This window comes from Pinus tabuliformis, chromosome 8, assembly GCF_031772625.1.
Source record: "Pinus tabuliformis cultivar Carrire ecotype Pingquan chromosome 8, CPIR1, whole genome shotgun sequence".
Classification (NCBI taxonomy): domain Eukaryota; kingdom Viridiplantae; phylum Streptophyta; class Pinopsida; order Pinales; family Pinaceae; genus Pinus; species Pinus tabuliformis.
The window spans coordinates 185243512-185266448 of record NC_142294.1 but is presented as its reverse complement, the minus strand read 5'-3'; the positions used below and the strand labels follow the sequence as shown (position 1 = coordinate 185266448).

Sequence of the window (22937 nt, the reverse complement as noted above, 5' to 3'; positions counted from 1 at the left end):
TGCATAGATCTCTACCTCTTCCTTGTGTTTGATCACATTATCAATTTTCTTTTTTTGGATTGACCATCTTAAGAATGCTCTTCGCTATACATTTCATCCCACAATGATCTTGCAAAATCGGCTTATATGACCTAATTTGCTGCACTAAAAGCATTTGATAGCTTTTTTATGTTTACATTACTTTATTCCATCATTCTGTTTGTTTTGTTTGCTATATTTGCTCTGAAACTTCATTGCAAGTACCAGCTCTTAAGACTCCACTGCTATTCCCAAATTGTTTTCTCCATCTGTCTTGCTGCAAGAGTTTAGTGCTTTAACTACTGTACTAGTAATGTTCAAGGTCTCATAACTATTTGCATAGGGAAAAATCAAACTTTTCAGAGTTATAACCACCATCTCTTCTTTTTCCATCATCCTTTCAGTTGATCTCTAATATCCTTGATTTTTAACAAATGATTTTGCAAGGAGTTAGATGAATCCATTTTTAGGAGATAAGGGTCACTATCTAATAAAGTGACTTTATGAGTTTAACATATGTTAATGTTCGTTTTTTGTGTAAATTAATCTATCCCACATTCATAAGTCCAAATGATTTGGTTAGGGAACAATTATAGATAAGGAGCTAAATTCCATTGTAATAAATGGATTAGTAATTCATTGATAATATCATATGGTGTTATTGTGAGTATTTTCCTTTGAGCTTAGTTATGTGACTCAACCTCATCTAGGCTTTCTTCATTTAGTGACCTAGCTCATTTTCGTAATATGGTATTCAAAGCATGGAGGAGTCTATGAGTCTGAAGCCATATCATGAGTTTTGGGCCTTTGATAAACAAGGTTTCCACCTTTATGACTTGAATGTTTGAAAGCCATAGAGAGATTTATCAATAGTTAATGGCCTTTGAAAGACAAGGTTTCCGCTTTTGCATCTTCCACAATTTGAGTACCATGGAGTTTGTGCGAATGCGAAGACATAGGGATTGTTGTTGATAGAGACAGATCGAGGGATTGCTAGCATGACACATGAAAGAGCCAAAAGGGGCTTAGGTCATTCACAGCCCAGATCAATTTAGAGGATTTTGAGCATAGTCTGTTCTTGCTTGTATTGATGCCCATATTTACAGATCCAGAACAATTGGTTGCTCGACCTGAGATGACATTCTACTCAAGAAACGGTTGTAGTAGATTAGCTACAGAAAATGGGTCACACAGCTTGGAATTGTAGATTTCAAGCCAATGACATTCTAAAGGGAAGAGCCAAAGACAAACCACATGTAGCAAATATAGCCGTAATTGAAGATCTACTAGATGTTAGCAATGGTGATAATATCATTAAAGAAAGGACATTTGATGCATTTTAAGAAGCCCACACTTTGAAGATAAGAAATGATTTAGTTAGATACAACTTAGCATGGATGGATGGTTGCCTACATAGTTTGAGAGTTTGTGAATCTTGGGAATTACTCCCTTTTGATGCTCATGAGACAACTTAATGGAGCACTATTGATGTAGCTCAACATGGATGGTAGCACTATTAATGATTTGCTTAGTGAGCAATGAGATGTAAAGAGGTGAATTCTATTGTATTAAATGTGCCATTTATTCACTAAGATTATCATATTCTGTCATTGTTGTAGAAAAACTGAGTTTAGACCTGGTTTCAAGTTGATGAAGTAACTTCAAGTTTAATGCCCAACCCAACATATTTCATGCTGCTGTCATAAACATGAATATTTTCAAACTTAAAACACATGAACCTACGCTACTTGCTTTTGCTGAAAATAACACAAGAAACCCACAAATTTAACACAACTGTTTTTGGTCAAATGACCCTGGAAAAATCCCCAAGGGAAAGCCAGTAAGAGAGAGAGGAAGAGTTTTTATTTCTCAGAGAAATTTTACAGCAGTCAAATTAACAATAAATACAATTTATCCCCCTTGGAATTTGTGCCTATGTTGTTGGAAGTAGTGCTTCCATGTGTATGATGTGATTTACAGGTTGTCATTGTGAGTCCCAAGGTAGCTATCTAGAAGCTGTTGTTTCCTATGTGTGTGAGTTGCATCTGAGTCATTGTGAGTCATAGATCCACTTTCGTAGGATCTAGACTTGTCGAAGTCAGTGACTTATTTCCTATATATATGGAATTGTTGTGATCAATAATATATCAAGGGAGTGATTTGTGTTGTGTAATCGCTCTCTCAATCTCTTTCAATCTTTCTAATATTGTATCAGAGCCATAAGACTGAGATTAGTGAAGCTCAATTTATTATGTGGTTGCTTCTATTTATTTTGTGGATGCAGCATTGAGCCTTCCTATTTCCCCGGATGGCGTAGGAACCAATAACTTTGATTGGCCGAATCATGAGCTTACAATGGCTTGGATCATTCTCTGCGACTAGAGATTTGTCTATCTGAATACGTGAGTCTTTGACTGGGCCGACTCTCTCGTTGTAAGCAGAGAAGATCATTCTAGCAAGTAGCTGCGTAGGACGTTACACCTGTTGCTGTGAAGGCCTAACTGCTGTCTGATTTATCTCTTCAAAGTGATCTGTGTCCATGCAGATTCACTGTACCACAAAATGGTGTCAAGATCTGCAGCGTAAGAGTTCGGTGGCTGGGATGTACTGCTTATTGCAATTTTCTTTCCCTCCAGAGGGATCAGCCCACGATCACGTGGATTGTGACATTTTCATCCGTGCGGATTTTTCCGATTTCATCTTTGAAGTGGGATGTTGAATTTTAGATTTATAATGCATAAAACGAAAACGCTGTAGTCTGTGACAGGAATTGGGTTCGATAATTTCATAGCAGCTTTGCCCAAAATTCAAACGCCAACACCACAATACATCGCTGGTTCCGGAGGGAGGCAAGAAAATATAGAGATTGCTACCTTAGCGTAAAGAAGAACCAGATCTGCACTTACAGTAAAATCTCTGATCTCAAATTTGAAAGAGGTAACATGGACTCTCTACCTTTAGAGAAATTTAATGGCATCAATTTTCATACATGGAAAGTTAAAGTTCAAATGCACCTTATGAATAGGGGTTTGTGGAGTATAGTAAAAGGAACCAAAAAAGCTCCTATTGATCCCAAGCTCTTAGTTGATTGGGAAAAGATAGAAGACAAGGCTAAAGCTATAATTGGATTAGGTCTTTCAGATTCTCAGCTGCATTTGATTGATTTAGCAAAATCATCTAATGAAATTTGGGAGCATTTGAGTAAACTATTTGGAGAAGAGGCTATGAGCGCAAAGTATTCTTTAAAACTCCAGCTCATTAGTCTCGAAATGCATGATGAGACACCTCTCTCTAATCATAAAAATGAGTCGATGTCTCTTTTCAGGCAATTAGCTGAAATTGGTACCAAGTTAGATGCAGACGATGCTAAAGCAATTCTATTAAATAGTCTGTCTCCTAAGTATGACAACATTGTACTCACATTAAGTCAAATGTCCTCTCAATCATTTGAAGGAATGGTATCATCACTTTTAGCTGAGAAGGGTTCAACAAAATGTTGGTGGTCAGCATGAACTTGCACTATTCTCCAAAGGCAAGATGTAAAAAACCAAGGGTTTAACAAAATGCTTCTATTGTCACAATATGGACATACGACCTGGAATTGTAGAACTCGTGCAGGGTTTCTTCTGAATGGCAAAGAAACTACAAATATGGCCAACTTGGACGACTTGTCAACATCAGATAGTGATGAAGAGCCCCTAGAACCACCTCTCAAACTGTTCTAAAAGTAAAAGAAACTTAAGTTTTTCTGTTGTGTGTGTTTGTTCGTGTGTCCAAGTCTGTGGTATGAGTTGAAGTTGTAGTATGCTATTATGTTGTGAAAAAATCAAATGATGCAGAACCACAAAGAACATGCCAACTATTGAACAAACAAATGTGACCTGTCATGCTCCGGGAGCATTAGTTATAGGAAGTTCTCAAGAAGGTCAAGCTGGTGTGACCCGTCGTGCTCCGGGAGCGTCAGTACAGGTTATTTTATAAGGTCAAGTTGTGGAATTGTCTGCTGAAGACATTCTGTACCTAGAATGCTATCCTAGATAACTGATGAAGGCTGCGGAGGGCTGTGGAGGCAGTTCCATAGGATGGTTCAGTATTGAGACTGACCCATTGTGCTCCGGGAGGTTGAGAAGAGTCAATTCTGCGAAATACATCAACAATGGTCTGAAGCGGTTATGTCTTAAATGAATCAAGTGGGAAGCTCGAAAGTGTGGTGAAGAAGAGAGTGGAATCTGTGAGATTTCAGAGTGCACATGAGTGCTAGTGATGAACATATCAGACAAATGTGGAAGCGATTCATATATTGTTGTAATGTGCGTTTTCTATATTTGTTACATGTAAGCATTGGGGGAGGGTGTTGGAAGTAATGCTTCCATGTGTATGATGTGATTTACAGGTTGTCATTGTGAGCCCCGAGGTGACTATCTAGAAGTTGTTGTTTTCTATGTGTATGCATTGTATCTGAGCATTGTGAATCATAGTTCCACTTTCTTTGAATCTTATCATCTAGAAGTTGGTGATCTACAACTACATATGTAATTTGTTACGTGCTCAATAATAATACAGTGAGAAAGTGATTTGTTGTGTGCACAATCTCTGTCTGTGCTTTCCAATTTCTAACACACATTCCCTAATTTTTTGCTGCCTCATCTCCTCGATTTTTGTGCCCAAGCCGCCTTGGAAACTGTGCCCATCTGCTAAGAAATTTCTGCTGTACAACCCCCTAAACTTGTGCCCAGTCAACCCTTGAAAACTCTGCCCACTGGTGTACGACCTGTGCATTAAATGTGCTATATCAGTTATTGATTTTTGTGCTGCTTTCTATGCATTTATTGCTGAACAACATCTCCAAATTCATGCTGTACATGCTTTGATTTTCATGCTGCTCCTAGGGATTTGTGCCCTCTCTCAACTGCTGTGTGAACTGCTCTCTCTTTCTCTTGAGCTCAGCTCCTCTTGCTGAACTTCTACCCTTGGCTCTCTTTCTCCTCTCCTCTAAATCTCATGAAGAATGGTGTGTCTTTTTACTCTCCCTTTTTCCTTTTATTTCCCATCAATGACTAAAATACCTAACCCTAAATCTCAATGGCTGAGATTAAATCTCACCATCTCAAGATCAGTGGTCAAAACTTAATTTCACCTTGAGCCCACTTAAATCACTTGAGTGGTGTAACTTTATAAAGTTACACTCACTGTATTAAAAGTCACATTTTAGTCCTTAAATATAAAATGTCACTTTCTAACTTCCTAAAACCACTTTATAAAGTAAAGTGCATAGAGAGTGAAATATGTTCAGTCACTTCTGCATGCTAGGCACTGCCAATGCAAAAGTACATATCGAGCTACAAAACTACAATTGCGAGTATCTTCCTTTGAGTTTAGATATATGTTTCAACCCTATCTAGGGGTTTCTCACTTAGTGATCTAATTCATTTCATTATATCCATTTTAATTGAGAATAACATATTTTAAAGGAAAAACACTCGACCTTTGTCTGAATTTTCATGCATCTATTGTATTTTCGCCTGCGTGATACATTCATCATTACTATCTTGAACCTCGGGGAAACATCTTATTTGTTATCAAGAGCTTGATTAGCATTATTGCCTCTCGATTCTTTACATCATACTTTGCTTGGGAATTCACAATAGCCTTACTGTGCACTTCTTTTCCAAATACATTTTTGTCCAAACATTTGTATTCAGATATGGTTAGCATATTCTATTTTTGCATGATCTAAAGTTCTGTACATTAAGTTTTTTATTTCTGTCCATTGTTATATGTGATAAACTAACCATCTTTTTGGAATTTAAATACAACAAAGAAATTTGAATTTGTTGCTAAAAGTCAACACTTTAAAGCCCTACTGCTGTATTGAATAACAATACATTCCACGAATAGTGAATTATTGCCCTGCTATTGTTTGAAAACAAAGTCGTTGTGTAGCAGTGAACTAAGAAATTTATTATAATTTGCATAATCTTATGTTCAACACTATAATAAATTTTGAGATGATAAAAATATAGGTTCTCTTTCAAGAAGAATTTGAAACATACTTGTGAGACGTCCTTTGTGACTGTTTTTGCATGCCTTTCTTCTTATTAAGTCGGCCCTAGTTAGCCCCCGCTCTATCTCTGTGCACACAATGAAATTATGGTAGGGCAGCCTCACAGTCAATTTAATTTACACAAGCAGGCATGGCTCTCCTCACTTTATCAATTCGTTTTAGAAGTTGCGTTTACTTATCTAGGCTGGCTATTGGAGACTGTCCTGTCATTGCAACAATTGGGGTTCACGGTTTGATTCTCTTATTTTTAATTATAGAAATTGTGGTGTGAAACAATCCCCACTTTCCTGTTTGTGGTCCCATGGATTCTTTGATTCATGACCCTCTTAGCTGGCTTCCTTTGTGTCAGTTCTCTTTTCCAGGGGGTGACTTGATACCTTGGCAGCTAGATGGCATTTACACCTTCAGGCTTTTTAAGTTTCTCATGGCAGATGTGTCCTTTCCATTGGCAGCGGTGGCAACTCTAGATGTTGAGTGGTGGCTCTAAATTCTAATTATTGATGGTCACAACCATTCCTCATAGACACATGATTGAGTGAGTTATTGTCCTTAGATAAAAAAAAAATGCTTGTAATTTCTCTATCAACTAGCAATTCCCTTGTTTAGTGTTTGTGATTGCAGCTCCTTATCACCTTTCTAATCGCATCAGTCCCAGAACTCCTTCACTCTTTTCTGTGGCTTCTCTCCACCAAGGCTTTGATACCATGTTTTTACACAGTTGTGGAGAAGAGTATGCTTAATAATGAGAGAATAGATTCATTAATAAAATAGATGATCCAATGTGTCTTTACATAGTAGGAGAAGAGGAGTATGTTATGTAGTTGCCAAATACCTAACCCTTAACTCCTTCACTCTTTTCCTTGGCTTCTCTTCACCAACGCTTTGATACCATGTTTTTACATAGTTGTGGAGAAGAGTATGCTTAATAATGAGAGAATAGATTCATTAATAAAATAGATGATCCAATGTGTCTTTACATAGTAGGAGAAGAGGAGTATGTTATGTAGTTGTCAAATATCTAGCCATTAACTACTATATTAATTACTACCTTAAATGCCTCATTATTACATCACTTTATCATTGAGACTTTTATTGTATGTGTAAGTTCTAAATATGTCTAATTTCTAAATATGACCGATGTTTCCAACACATTTTTGTCTGCTTTCATTTTATGGCTACAACAGGGATTTCCCAGTGTTCGACGGGGATGCACCCCGACGCTCACCCACGCTCCTGGGATGGGGAAACTCTCGGAGAAACCTTTCCCCCATGTCCCCTTTTTGGGAAACTCCGGGAAACTCTTGTGGGGGGGGGGGGGGGGGTGTTTGGCGACGAAACGGGGCTCCTTTGCAGGGGGGACGTTTTTTGTCTAATAATTTTTATAAAACATTAAAAATTAAAAAAAAAATACAAATTTAAATATATGGAAGAAAATAAAAATAAAAAATGAAACTATCTTAAAACTTAAAATTTGTCAAAACTTGATTTTTTTTAAATAAATAAATAAATAAATAAATAATATTATATTAAAATGTAAAACTTAAAAAAAATTAAAACAATAACAAAAATAAAGTATATTAAAACTTAAAATAATAACAAAAAGTATATTATTTAGTACTTTTTGAGAAATTTATTAGTAATTCACTGCTTAGTGCTTTCTATGTTTACTTTTAGTTTAGTATTCTATGGCTATTTTAGACTTCAACATAATGTCATTGTCATTGTCATATGATGAATTTACTTTCTATCGTTTTTGAAAATTTGATGTGCATTGCACAATTTCAATTGTCTAAGGATGAATTTATCAATCTAGTTTAGATGTACCTTGCATCATGCCAAATGATGAATTTAGATGGAACATTGCATAATGTCAAATGATGGATTCAATTTAGTAATTTACTTTTAGATTTACAATGCAGAAATGTCAAATGAAATCCATAAATGATAATAGTCTATTATGTAATGATGATCATATTAAGTCTTTAGATGTACATTTCATAATTAGTAAGATTTTCTATTTAGTTATCGACATATTTTTGGGATTTTATTTGTATATATTAAATTTTAATAATTAATAATTCTATATTTTTTACGACTTTGACATCCCCCCATTTCCTCGAAAATTCCCTAAATTTTGGGCTTACTTATATACGTCCCCCTTGTGCATATCCCGACTCCTGTGTTTCCCCGTGGTATTTCCTATCTTCTGTTGTTCTTTAAAATAACATATGTGCTGAAGATTTTTATGATTTTTGGGATAAAATGCTTCCTTTAACCATCAATATGGAAAGTAGATGCACATGGCGTTTTATGCAAATATGGGCTGCTTAAGCAGCCACCTCAAGCATGGTCAAAATCAGGCATGTTTACAATAAAAAATGCCCAGCATCCAAACTGAGTCTTGGGTACATAACAAACCATAAAAGCTTCCATGATAACATAAAAAATAATAATCAATGTCCTGGCTATCGGGTCAATATCCCAACTGTAACATAAGACCAGAATCCAGACAAGATATGTGTAAAATGAAAGTTATAATTGGCTCCATTTAGCTTCATGTTTAAAATGTCCTTTTATTGCTTTCGAGGCTGCTTTATTATTAAAATTGATGCCTTTAAAGTCCAATGATTTCCTTTCCTATTACACCTTCCATTCACCATCTGCTGAATGCAGTATAGGCTTTATTCAGGAGTACATATTCCACAACTTTACACCATCTATCTTCTTGCTGAAACTTGCTGCCTTTTGTATTGACGTGCCTTTATTTTCACTAATTGCTGCTTGAAAGGCCCATCACAGCATGTTCAGAATTAGAGAAGTGGGTAATAGGTACTGTTTTTTACAGCCATTTATATGGCTCTATTCATCCATCACATTTCATATTTTCACAATCTTTTTCATCTCGTGATGTTGCAAATCTTGTTAACTGTACTAGCATATTTTCCAATAAAAGCATTCTTGTCTTTGCTGATACATTGTCTAAAATTCTCATATTGCTTAAATACATGTCCCTTTTTCTATACGATATTAAGTAGCAAGAATTCCAAATTAACTTTATTTCCTTGTCAGCTGTTTCGTTAGGGATAAATTATAGCTAAGATTTTATGTTCGCAATATCTACATGGAAGTCGCCTACAAGCTATCTGTCAGTGCGTGTGTGTGTGTGTGTATATATATATATATGAATTCGATAATGTAATAGAATGTTGTGCTTTTAACTTATCTTAAATGTGTCCTTGGGGATTGACAGTTTCATGAGAAGGGGGATTTATTTATTTTGTCATGTTTGATGATTGCTTTCTTGGATTTCCAGCCCTGGGATGAGCGCCTACGAAAGGGATATGAGCAGAAAGCTGTTATTCGATTACAAAACTTTGATCCTTCATACACATCATCTGAGATAGAAGTACGTACTTTCTAATAAGTTTTTCTACTAGATGAAAATATTTAAATTCTTTGTATTCTCTTGTCCAGCATCATGCCATGTCATTAATTGTCTTTGATTTTCTAATCCTTTTTCTCCGGTCAGGAAATAGAACCCTTCCATCATATATTATTAAAATAAAGATAAATCTTTAAAATTATTCTGGCTCGCTAGATTGCATGAAAAATATCATCCAAAACTACTTTGTCAATGTAAAATGCAGTTGGGCAATATTCTTTTGGTTTGCTTGAATATGAAAGCATTTAGATTCCAGAATGGACTACAAATAAGTGAATGAAGTAAAGACGTATCTGATACCAGGGTATATGACAGGATTTTATATTCCTTACTGATGTTTTTGCTTGTCTGAGAGAAATTTCTCTTAGAAAACAAAGTGTTATGAAGCTGAGTTTCACAGTCAAACAGTCCTTAATTGCAAATTAGTGTGTATTTGACATTCTATCACTCAAAGTTGTCCTTGGTCAATTGCAGTCCCAAAGGGATTGAATGAACACATGGGAAAAATGCCAGTGTCACCTCTCACAGCACCTTTCTTGCTTAAGGCTAGCGCTTGTTAGCCTCAGGCTAGAATTCCTGTGATCTGAAATCTAAGTTCTTAGTATGCCTTGCAAAAGACTTCGATTCTGCAAAATATACTTGCTAAAATCTTCAAAACAGTTCAGATTTCTTGTATAAAGTACCTGAAAACAGCAAGTAAACTTGAGAGTTATTTACAATGGCATCTAGAAATCAGCCTTGGTAAAACGTTTGAATAAAACAAATCACTAAATCTGGATTGAAGATGCCAAGGTAGTAGCCACAATTGATCGCTACATTACAAACGACTTGTGGAGGCAGTAGAAAGTTAAGAATGCAACAATAGCTTCAACAGAGAGGATGGCCTCAAAATAAGCAATACATAGATTCTGATCATTAAATTATTGAATTTGCAAGAGTGTTGTTGTCTCATAGTCCAGGTACTGTTTTGTGTTAAATGACTGTAATGAACATAGTTATATACATAACATAGATAATGATAACATAAATTAATAATCAATAATCAATGAAAGGACACATCCTATCTAAAAGACATGACCTATTAACCATTTTGACTAGTCAATGCTATAAGTATTATCATCATCTCTCATTGGCTATGAAATATATTTATTACTTGTCCTATATGGATTTTAACTTCTTATCCTTTTTAAATTGGATATTCACCAAATGAACTTTGTTCATATTTCCATATACGAACCTTGTTCATTTCATTTGGAATCTAAGATATGTTCGGATCTGGTTTTTGGCTACAATCAAGTTTCTTTCAGACTTTTCGTGATCTCAAGGTCTTTGACCACGTTCGGCTTTTGGGCTTATAAATTGTAGGAAATCTGCTCCAAATTGAAGATATTTGCTGCCATATATTGATGTTTGTGAACATTGGTTGCTGCCAACAGTTTATGATACCATCAGACATCACAGTGAAAAGAAGAACCAAGTAAGCCAGGAAAATAAAAGTCTATTGTAGATCCTTGGTTGGAGAAATAAGATAGAGGAGAGCATTTATCATCTCACAATTTTCCCATATGCTATTCTGTATAGGTTTGAGCAGTTGACCATAGATATGCTGTCTTCAGCTATCAATTTTCATAGTGAAACCAACAAACATATGCGCCTGGCACTGAAAATTCTGCTCTATATTAGTGATTTGGCTTGACCGTCTACCATTTGTCTGTACACTACCCAATTTTGCCTCTGTCATGCACCTGCAATCTTGTACCTTTCCACTAAAGAAATTAAGAATTCACATGCTAGTGTGGCTGCTGTGGGAAGAAGGTTGAATGGGGAGGGTGATGCAGTGGTCAAAACAACTGTTGCAACCCTCCAAAATGATAAATATTTAGGAGGAATAAATTAAGGTTTGAAAAAAGGATAAAGGCCACATTAAAAAGGAAAATTATTCTACTCACTGTATAAAGTTTTATTGTAATGAAAGTAGTGATATGTATATATATCAATTGGTGAAAAAGAAACGTTCGAGTTTGGAAGGAGAAAAGATATATGAAGGAAGAGATAAGGGTATTATCTAAATGTAATTTAATTACGTGGAAAAGTTGAAAGAAATCTTAATAATGAATTTTATTAGGGAGGCAGATTTTTTTATAAAGGTCTTCCAAACTCATGTATTAATATATAAAAATGTATTCAAGAAAAAAATATCACATCATTATTGGTGTAAACTGTGAGAAAAATTACATCAATGTTGACTTCACAAATCAATTATTAATTGGAAGGCCTAGTATAATATATATTTTTTTTTGGTGAAAAGCAATATGAAATTTAGGACTTACAAGTAGCTATCAATTCCTTTAAATTCATATTCAAATTCAATGTTATGCCTATGTTCGATAGGTCATAATTCTTGGTTCAATCTAGCTAAAAACACTAAGTACCTTCATCTTAAACATGAAGAATAATTTTTGACATTCTCCTATATGAAGAAGATAACATCACAAAATATTACAATGAGATCAAGTTTAGTGGCACCGTCATCAAAAGTCCTCAAGGATGTATTTGGAGTGATCCTTCAAGATTACTAGTAGTTAATTCAATGTTGAAAATGTAGCTATCAAGGCCTTTTGGCTTGTACCTTAGCCAATGAAGACCTTGGATTGTCCTCATGAGTTACACTTTAGTTAGGATGAGTTATTTCCAGTTTATTGGAATAATCATCAAGTTAACATGTGTAGAGTTGGAGCTTCAGTTAAGTGGAAGTCTTCATTGGTTTGACTACAAAACGAGGTGGTAGTTAGCAGTTCAGTTAGAGCGATTTAGTCTTTAGTCTTGATTGAAGAAAGAGCAAGTTAGATCTCCAGTGTTGATTGGAGAGAGCACGTGTTAACAACTCCAATGATGAATGGAAGGAGAGCAACACTCAATTAACTCTCCATCACAACTCAAATTTTAAATTTGGAACATGGCCTTCTTGCATGTTTGAATTGGGCCTATAAAGGAAGGACGTAGGCATAAGGAATAAGCATTGTTTTTTTCACAAGGTTGTGAGAGAAAGCAACTCATGAGTTTGTGAGAAGAGCCTTGATTGTGGAGAGCGCATAAAACTTGTTTCCTAAGAAATAGGAAGAACAAGTGCTTAAGTATATAGGAGTTGGTTGTGTGTAGGAAGTAGTTGGGGTCCTAAGAAATAGGGGCTGAAGTGCACTAGGAAATAGGGTTTGAAGTGCACTAGGAAATAAGAGATCAACACAAGGAATAAAGATGCTAGGTGCACAAGGAAGGAGGAGCAAAATTGAGGCAAGACAATAGGGTTTGCAGAGAAAGTCAAGGAGGCAATAGAGGATTGGTTGCAAGCTAGAGGGCCGAGATCAAGCAGTGATCTAGGCCAACTGAGATTAACCATATCAATTGAGATTTGTAAGTACATCAAAACGCTTTCTCAAGTGAGACAATTTGCTTTGTAATAGATTCAATTGCTCCAAGACAATCAATAAAATAACCAATTCAAGCATGCAGGTTTTTCGTGTTGGGTTTCCTGAGAAAAGTGTCAATTTGTGTGATATGTTTTTATTTGTAACAACCCTATTTTTCATCCTTATGTACACAATGTAAGTACTTTTAAAATAAAATTAAAATGGGCTGAGCCAAAGGGACACAACTTCCAGAGCTGAGGAGGTGGCTTGCTTGGGATGTGTAAGGTTTCCTTATGCAGGGAATTTGCACTGTTTGGACAACCATTAAAGGCTGGTGGGTGTGCCTTTAATAAATAGGTTTTTGAATTAAGAATGGGCTGCAAAGAGAAGTACACAAGCCATGTTTCTTGAGAACCAAAACAAGGCAAAAAGGACAAGAAATTTATGAAGACTAGACATTTTTGCAAGGCAACAAGGACGAGATAGTAAATGCCAACACAAAAGAGAAAGCAACAAAGGAAAAGAGGGGTTTCAACCTTATGGAGACATCATTCCTCATTCATTAATTCAAGCATATTGGATCATTTGTTCAACATTCAACAAGAAAGCAGTGGTAGAGCTTCGAAGAAGGGGACGAGTTTTCTGGTTAGCGGGGGTTTGAAAGAAAATATCTAGCAGAGGAGGAATTCTCTCGAGTCCCCATGACCCATAGGGTGGAGATGACCTTTCCCATAAATTCTTGAGGGTTGTGGTGGAGAAATTACTCTTGGAAAATTTTCTAAAAGTTTATGGGAAACTCGCTAATGTTTATTCACTTTGTTTTGGTTCTAGACTCCCTGTATTTGTGGTGGAACTATAGTACCTTAGTGCACTCGTTGTCCTACAACTCTGTTGGGGGAAAGAGAGATAGCAGGATCTTTGGATCCCGGTTTATCTGTTGGCAATGTTTGAGTCCCAAGAAAGACCCCTCAGTCTTCGGAATTTGGCTTGCGGGTGACAATTGCAAGTGAGATTCGCTGCAACTATCTATGGTTGGGTGGAGAATCCTTGTCCCAGACTCAGTTTCCCTGAAATCACAAGATAAGTGCTCTCTTTTGTATTTGTTTAACCGACAATGCATTTATCAATTAAAATGATGTTGATAAATGTATTGAACATGTGTTGTATTGTGCTTTGTGAAATGTATTCTAGTGTTATTACTAACATATATCAAATAACATAATGTGCAAGGTAGAAAAGTGTTGAAATGGTTCATGGTCCTGAACCAGACTACGACATAATAAATAATAAAGATGTCACAAGTTAAAGGCATCAAAATGGTTCATAAGAACTAGATTCAACCATTACAATATTTATTATATGAACCCTTCTATTACTGAGTAAAAGTTACAAAGGGGACAACTTGTTTGACAGGGTCTGTGTCTGTGCATATATATATATATATATATATATATATATATATATATATATATATATATGTTTCTATTTTGTGAATAAGTTTATGAGGCATGTGTTATTTCTCTTTTAATTGTAATAACTTGTGACTCTATGCTAGAGGCTTCTCAGCGTTGCATTTTCAGTAGTGTTGGGGTTCGACAAGCGCCACAATGTTGCTGGTCAAGGCATTGCAAGCCTTAGGGTGCCCCTTAACTTACAGATAATTGGGGATTGCTAATCTACTTAGGGGCCTTTTGGTATTTTATAACTCCCATAGACTTGGGAGGATCAGTTTTGTGCTAAGCTTAGCAGGGGTAGCGTCGGCAGGTGCCTTAGTAAGCCACCACAGTGATTATTGAATGCTGGAGCAAATCTTGATGATTGCAGAGCCATTGTGGTCGAGCCATGGCTGAAGAGACCTACCAAAGGCGATAGGCACAAAAAGGCGAACAGGCTTTGGTGATATCCACCGATAACAAAATCGAGGGCATTGCTGAAGATCTGATAAGTTCTCTTTGGATGGGCCAAGTCAGAGATTAAATTGGAGGAGTGTCGCGACGAAGGAGGGCAGAGACTGAAACTTATAATGTAGTTGACTAGCCTTATCCTTCAACTTGGCAGAAACCTAGCCATGGAGGCTTAATATTGGTGTGCCTAGATCTCCCCTATTGCGATTGGATGAAGGGAAGGTGACGTGGCCCAAAGATTCTATCCCAGAAGCTTTATTTGCATCGCAAAAGGGATCAACAGGGATGTCGTTATGAGGGATGCGTTGGAAGACATGCCAGCTCAACGATTACGCCATTGGTTGAGAGGTGGGCCACTTAACAAGTTGGCTCGACGTATCGATTCTTGGGTCGTTCACGAGAGTGCACAAAAAAGGAAGTAGGGTGAGTTAGCATGGGGTGTCAACCGGGAGCAAGAGCTGTGCCCTTGGAAGCGTTGATTAACAACATAAAGGAGCAACATGGCTGACGGGGCGCTGGGCCAGCTAGGCCCACTGCTCGGAGGCTCAAAGGGCGGCAAGAATGTATGCGCCGGGAGGAAGTATGCAGGAAGACATAAGTCAAGCCGCGTTGTCAGGACGTTCACCTCGATTGGTGGAGAGGTGGTCCCACCTTATAGGTGAGCTCGACGGTATGATCCTCGAAAAGGAAAAGAGGTGCATCAAGGAGGGCGACAGGACCAGGGAATCAAGGGGACTTGGCACAAGTTGCGGTGGTAGTTGAAAGTTGGAGTGGCAGGACAATGGGAGGAGGCGGCTGTGTGGCCCCACCATACATGCAAGTTCGGTAATGAGGCCCTAATAGGTAACAAAGGAGAACAAATAGGAATCATCAGCATGGGGAAAATGGGATGACGTGTCTGGGAAGGTCACCTCAGAGGTATAAGGAGAACTAGCGTGAAAATGTTGGGATGACGTGGTTTGTTCGTAGCTGTTGGATTTAGCGGGGCACAATGGAAGCACCAAAGTTGGGCAACGATACATCTGGAGGTCGTCAAAATATAAACATCCAAGTCTGGAAATGCATAGGAATGAATTATTACTGAGATGAACCATTGGAGAACAAGTTAAGAAAATAAATTTTCTATCTCGTTAGGAATCGTATTATTATACTTTTCAATTTGCTCAACACTGTAGTTTGTTTTTTAAAAAGAAAAAAAATTATAGCTCCAAGAAAGATTAAGCTTTGCTGCTACAACCTATGTGAAATTAAGGCATTAACTTAAGGACAATAATACTGAGGAAAACACACGACATAATCAACACAGATTGTAGCGAGTGCAGAGAAATCCACAAACCCAACAGACACTTGGATTTCTAGAGTAATTGAAAGCAACTTCGGAACTAAAGAGCATTAGGAAATTCTAAAGAAAATGCCTAAGCTATTGGTCCCTTTATGACGTTAGGGCGCTAAACTTATGGCTAGACGAGCAAGTAGTATCAGGGTAAACATGACAACAACCTGAGGTGAAATGGAAACAAGGTATGGATTGTTGTGAGACCGAGTCTCTGGAGCACGAAGTTATATGCTAAGCTATGAGTGGTAGTCACACACAAGTATCTTAACAGTGAAGAAGGTAGTTTTTCCTTAGCTATGACATTATAGCTGAAATGGCAAGTAATGTACAAATTGTCACATAGAACATGCAGTAGTAAAGGAATGACATTATAGTCGAAATGACAAGTAATGTACAAAATTATCACCTAGAACATGCAGTAGTAAAGGAATCTTTAACATTGAACAATGGACCACAATAGAGAATTGAGAAAATATCTAACCATTCCAAATATTATAAACCATTTCTATATATATATATATATATATAAGAATTTTAGAAAGTTCCAATTCAATATACATGTAGTATCGACAACAACTCGAGCTCTGGGGCCTCAACTACAGAACTAATTCATATTGTATAAGTACATATTCGAGCTATCCAGAAAGGGTCTGCGCCAATATGGCGATAATCCCTTAATTTTTTTGGCTTCCCTAGAAACACCTAAAAGAGCCATACTTGAAAAAAATTAACCACAGGAAGTGGAGGCAAATCAACCCTGTCCCTAGAATCAGACAGTAAAGCAACCATGAGTGATAAGATTGCAACCGACATGTAGGCATAGAAGGAAGAAATTAGAAGTGGGAGTTGCCTTGACTTCATGAACCAATTAGTCATAGGAATAATATAACTGCAATCATAGATTGGAATAGGAGCATGTTAATAGAGTATGACCTATTGGCAAAGAAAATCTATATACAAAGTTTACAACAACGCAACCCCATACCTGTAATTTGGAAGAACCCTAACGTCCTGATTTTGTAAAGATTCAGGCATTTTCGTGAGTATCAAGGGAATAAATGCATTACAGGTGCCCGAAAGGGAACAAAAATCTTGGAGCAAAGCGAAGCACAAAGCCTGTCAACACCCTATAACAGTAAAAGGAACAAGTGTAAGATGGTAACAAAAAAACAATATTAGGAATTTACAAAACAAAGGAAGAAAAAAACTAAATTACAATCCTAACTAGGTGCATTGTTGAGGATTAAATTCGAACCAAGGAAGAAGCGTGCTCGCCACGACGATTATGAGGAGAAATACAGTTGCTAGTTTGTATGGGGAGTTCATAGAGGTGCTCTTGAGGCACAACACCCACTCACAATGACGAATAGCCTCAACTGAAACTAAATGAGCCAAGGTGTAATGGTTAGGGTTGGATGGGGGAAATCATCGCCCTTGGAGGTCTCGCATTACATGTGCCTTAAAGGGAACAAAAAGCTCGGAGCCAAGTGGAGCACAAAGCCTGTCAACACCCTCTAATAGTAAAATAAACAAGTGTAATATGGTAACAAAAAGCAATAGTAGGAATTTAGAAAACAAAGGAAGGAAAAAAACTAAATTACAACCCTTACTGGGTGCATTGTTGAGGATTAAATCCGAACCAAGGAAGAAGCATGCTTGCCGCGACGACTCTGAGGAGAAATACAACTGCCAGTTGGTATAGGGAGTTGATAGAGGTGCTCTTTAGGCACAACACCCACTCATAATGACGAATAGCCTCAACTGAAACTGAATGAGCCAAGGTGTAATGGTTAGGGTTGGATGGGGCAAATCATCACCCTTGGAGGTTTGACAATGCATATCCATCGTTTGTTGTAGCCAGGCACTGACCGTCACATGGGACGCACTGGACGTGGTGGACATGGTATCCTTTGGTTGGAGCACATGTCCAAAGGAGTCGACCATCCAATTCCTATGCCCTACATGCAAATTCATGGCAGAGGGTGCATACAATATGACTTACCCAAGGTAGTGATACAACATCAATCATTTTATCCTTAGGTGCCATGGGTATAGGAAAGAAAACTAAAACTGTATAGATACCACCAAGAAAATAAAATAACTATAGAACCTTAATTATGCACTAAAACAAATATTGTGAGTTGTGGAGTATATGCTGTTGTTTTTCTTATGGTATAGTATTGGGGTGACATATATAAGGAGGATGTTAATAAACACAACACCCTTAACTATATAGTCATAAGTATGATGAACAGGTAAACCAAAAGGGGCTAGATTTAAATAACAAAACCTTGATATGTGATATATGAACAATTATAGAAATCCCTATGCCCATGTGAATGATATGTATGACAAAATGCTCTCACAACTGTGATATATATCAATGAAGTAATGTATCGTAGAGCGTTTTGATCAATGTTGAGAAAATCGTTATTGGGAGTAAATTGGCGAGGGGAAAAAATCGGAAAAATCCGGAAATAATTAGGAAAAAATTGTAAAATACAAAAATATTCAGTTTTTCAAAATTTTTAATATCTAAAGCATCTACAACATAAAATAAATACATTGACACATAAATATGATAAAAGACCTAATATATAAGAGGTGTAATATCATTTCTAGTGCTACATCACACATAAGAGTGAATCATGTCCTGAATAGTAAGTCCTAACTCTTGAGTCCCAACTCAGCTTCAAAATATCAACAAAAAATATAATAATGTATCTCATATCATGAGTCATAATGTCATATACAATGAAATGAACCAAATAACTAATACTATTGATTTCCTCTACCCCTCTTGCGAGAAAATGCAATAGCTTTCCCTTTCCCTCTAGATGTAGATGCCGATGGAGTTGGCAGTGGACTCTGCTGTGCTTTAGAAGCTGAAGAATTAGGATCTATAGGAGGTAGATCACGTCCCCTACTAGTGGCACGGGTAGCTTGGGTAGGTGGTGTCACCTCCTCCTCTTGTTGCTCCTCCTCCTCCTCCCCCTCTACGCCTTCCACTACCCCCTGCTCTAACCAATCATCGGTAGACTCCAAGAGAGGCCTCTTGGCATCAACCCTCCATGCAGAAGTGGTGTCAATCCCATCCAATGAGATGGCCTCCATATCAGGTATCCTCTCAAGTTGCTTCACCCACAATCGAAGATTGTAGTAGACATAGACCATGTCATTAAGTCGCTGGGTCTCCAACCTGTACAAAGATCATAAATTAATAATTATAAAAAAATATTATTTAATGAATTCAAAAAATTAATTGGAAATTTGGAATATATTAAGTTTTAAGTTTAGCCTGTTGCGTTTCTTGTTGTGTATTTTTTCAAATACACTCCAGTTGCGCTCGCATCCTGAGGAGCTACATGTTTGGCTGAGGATTCAAATGGCAAGCTTTCACAGATGGGGTACTCTGGCACCATAGTGAGTCCACCATGCATCTACAACAAAAATACAAATAAGATAAACATAAGAAAAAAAATGAAATTTGAAAGTTGAAGCAAAGTATGAAGTTATGAACTTGAAAAGACAATGAAATTTCAAAATACCTGGCATTGTAGTCTTCCTATCAGTTACAACAATCTGAAAGCATCTTGTATATCTCCATTTCTTTGGAGATTTCTGCACGTTCTGCTGGAGATCACACCATCCTCTGAACACAGGTTAAGAATCCATCCATGATCTCAGCATCAAATAAAAACCCACATGGGTAAGAAAATGTGGGGTTCAGATAGATCCCTACAACATGAATAAGATGATGGAGTGTGTTGTTCCATCGTTCATCAATTACTTCCCATAGGAGTAGTTGTTTCTGAAAACCCTCATTTCCCTTATCATCATAGTAGGCCCGAATGAATTCTTTGGGCCCTGTCCATGGCCTCATACAACCTTCATCTCTCTTATCATCATAGTAGGCCCGAATGAATTCTTTGGGCCCTGTCCATGGCCTCATACAAATAGATCATTGCGGGCTTCTCACCATGACTAATCGAAGAAGCTTTACCAAAGGTTCAGTGACGGTGCACACTTCCTGCACTCCTTCCCAAAAGTCTTCCTACTATGAAAACTAATTTTCATATGGCCTCTCCTTCTGGTTTGCGACTCATTGTCAAAGCACACCACTCCTCTGAAAGAAACATTCTCTTCACATCCCACATAGAATTTAAGAGGGATTGAAGAGATATGAAACTGTTGGCAAACCGTGTAATGGCGGGGCACACCAACTCCTTGTTGTTGGTGAATTTTCTCATCAAGCTAAGCACAAATGCATGCTTATATATAAATTTTGTAATGCTTTTTGATGGGTCAATAATATCTTTGACAAAGGAAATTTTTCCTATGTCCTCCAACATCAAATCAATACAATGTGCAACACAAGGTGTCCAAAATAAAGTAGGATGCCTCTCCATAAGCATCTTGCCAGCAACAACATAATTTGCAACATTGTCCGTGATGACTTGGACAACATGTTTTGCACCCACCTCCAAAATAAACACATCCAACAAATCACATAATGATTTTGAATCTTTGATATGTAAATATGCATCAATAGATTTCATAAACACTGTCCCCTTGGAACAACTAACCAAGAAGTTTATAAGGGTTCTCCCCTTTTGGTCGGTCTAACTATCTGACATCGCAGCGCAACCTGTTCGTGCCCATGATGCCCTAAACTCCTCCAATCTTTTGGTGCAGTCAACCTTTTCATCTTGAAGAATGTGGCTTCTAAAGTCATCATAAGAAGGGATTTTGTACCCTGGGCCAACAATTGCAATAACATCAACAACAGGTTGGAAAAATGGATTATTCCTTGCAACGCTGAAAGGAATGTCACTCCAAAGGAGAAACTTGCTCAACAACTTGTCAGCTTGTTCTTTCTCATTTTTTTTAAGCATTGAAGTGATAGATGGTTGTGAACCAGGCGTGGTTCTAGGAACAAAAAATGATGAGGCAACTACATGTTTGGTTGTAGACATTGATGCTGAAGTAGAACCAATGCCATTTTCATATTCACCCCATAACACCTTCCCTGCTAGTTGCTTCTTCAGATCTGCTTTGGCCACTCTCTCTTGTTCTAATTCTTCTAATGATTTCATGGCTCTTCGGATGATTTCTGCATTTGTATTGTTGCAAGGCCCTACATCATGTCCAAGGATTTGTGCACCGTGATCAATGTTACTTGGGAGCGAGAGCGGAAGCGGGAGCGGGAGCGACCATTTTCAGAAGCGAATCCGGAGTGATTTTTTAAAAATATATATATTTTTTATATTTTTTAATTTTTGATACATATATGTCAACAAAAACATGTAGAATGATGAATTAGATATAAAAAACATAAAAAAGCATAGATTGAACCATATAACAACAATCATCTAGAAGTTATAATCTTCATCAACCACGTCCGCAAGTTAGTAACATAGTAACATACCACATATTGAGTCTCATGATTCATCAATCTTAAAGTTTCAAGCTTTCAAAATTCAATATATAACATTTATCATCATTGATCACCAAAGTTGTACTTGTAAGCTAAGTGTAACCATTACAACAAATAATATCTAACATGAAATGAAATGTTATAAAATGAAATGAAATGAAACAAATTTCAACTTTCATGAAGCATCATATTCATAATTCATTACTAATGAGTTATAATTGCCAACTTCAAACTTAAATTGTCATATATTGTTTAAAAAAATATCATAATAAATATGAAAGAGTCAATAGTTATAAAAGCTACTAGAAACTAGAAAAGAGAAGTAAATCTATTATCTATTTCTTATGCTTGGGCCTCTTGCCACCACGAGAAATGTCTAATTTTTTAGTCTTGTTGCAAAATCAGGATCTTTGTCATTAATATCACCCTCCAAGCATTAATATCCAGAGGTATCTTTGTCATTACCTTTGTATCTGTATAGGGACCTTTGTCATTAATATCACCCTCTAAGCATTAACATAAGATAGAAAAAGCATAGCATGTCAAGTCAAGATTTTGTTTGAGTGATGCGTACATTTTTAGAAGGGTCATGATAGAGGAGTTCGACAACCAATGTCACTAACATCAAGGTACATAGAGGGATTGGTACTCTTGATTAAATATGAGTTCCATATCCTAATACATGACAAAATTCAATGGAAACATTGCAATCCCCCAATCCTGAAATCCTGAAAAACTGATAAGTCTGCTGGATTTTGAATGAAATCTAAAATTCTACTTTCTCCATATGAAATCCAATGAGGGCGAAACCACTCTCAAACATCCTGAGTCATTTCATGGTAATGTTAAAAATTTAAGTAAAAGGATGAAAATGAAAATTAAAGAAAATGTCACTTTTACTTTAAGAATTTAACATTACCATGACTAGCATATCAATACTAGGGCCTAGACTTGATCATTAAGTTGCCCCACTCAAAAACTATTTGTTTCTTTCAAAAAAAATTGCATTTCGAACATTACTACAAAAAAAAAAAATGCAAAAAAGGCAAAACGCTCCCGAAAACGCTCCCGAAAAGGCAGGGAGCGAAATTTTTTTTAGGGAGCGCGCTCCCGACCCGCTCCCGAGTCGCTCTCGCTCGGAGTGCGGATCGGGAGCGGGAGCGGGGGGGGGGGGCGCTCCCCCGCAACACTGACGGTGATACTTCAATCTATAAACCCCCTTGACATATGTTGCCCACACAACTTGCAAGACAAGTTCAATCTATCAAACCCTCCATCAGGTTCACCAAATTCCCACAGAGGGTCTAATTTCCTTGGCGTGTTTGTAAC

General features: G+C 37.1%; 1 protein-coding gene across 19 annotated transcripts in view; it reads left to right on the top strand.

Annotated features, from left to right (window-relative positions):
* LOC149234760 (protein ANTI-SILENCING 1-like) overlaps positions 1 to 22937 on the top strand; it is a 143862-nt gene that overhangs the window by 103899 nt on the left and 17026 nt on the right. For all 19 annotated transcript variants that reach the window (XR_016246110.1, XR_016246111.1, XR_016246118.1 and 16 more), the window contains one exon: positions 9396 to 9488. Coding sequence is in view for 6 of the 19 variants with exons in the window: in XM_089371931.1 (XP_089228057.1) it covers positions 9396 to 9488 (93 nt within the window). In the remaining 13 variants the exon portion in view is untranslated. The remainder of the gene's footprint in view (positions 1 to 9395; positions 9489 to 22937) is intronic.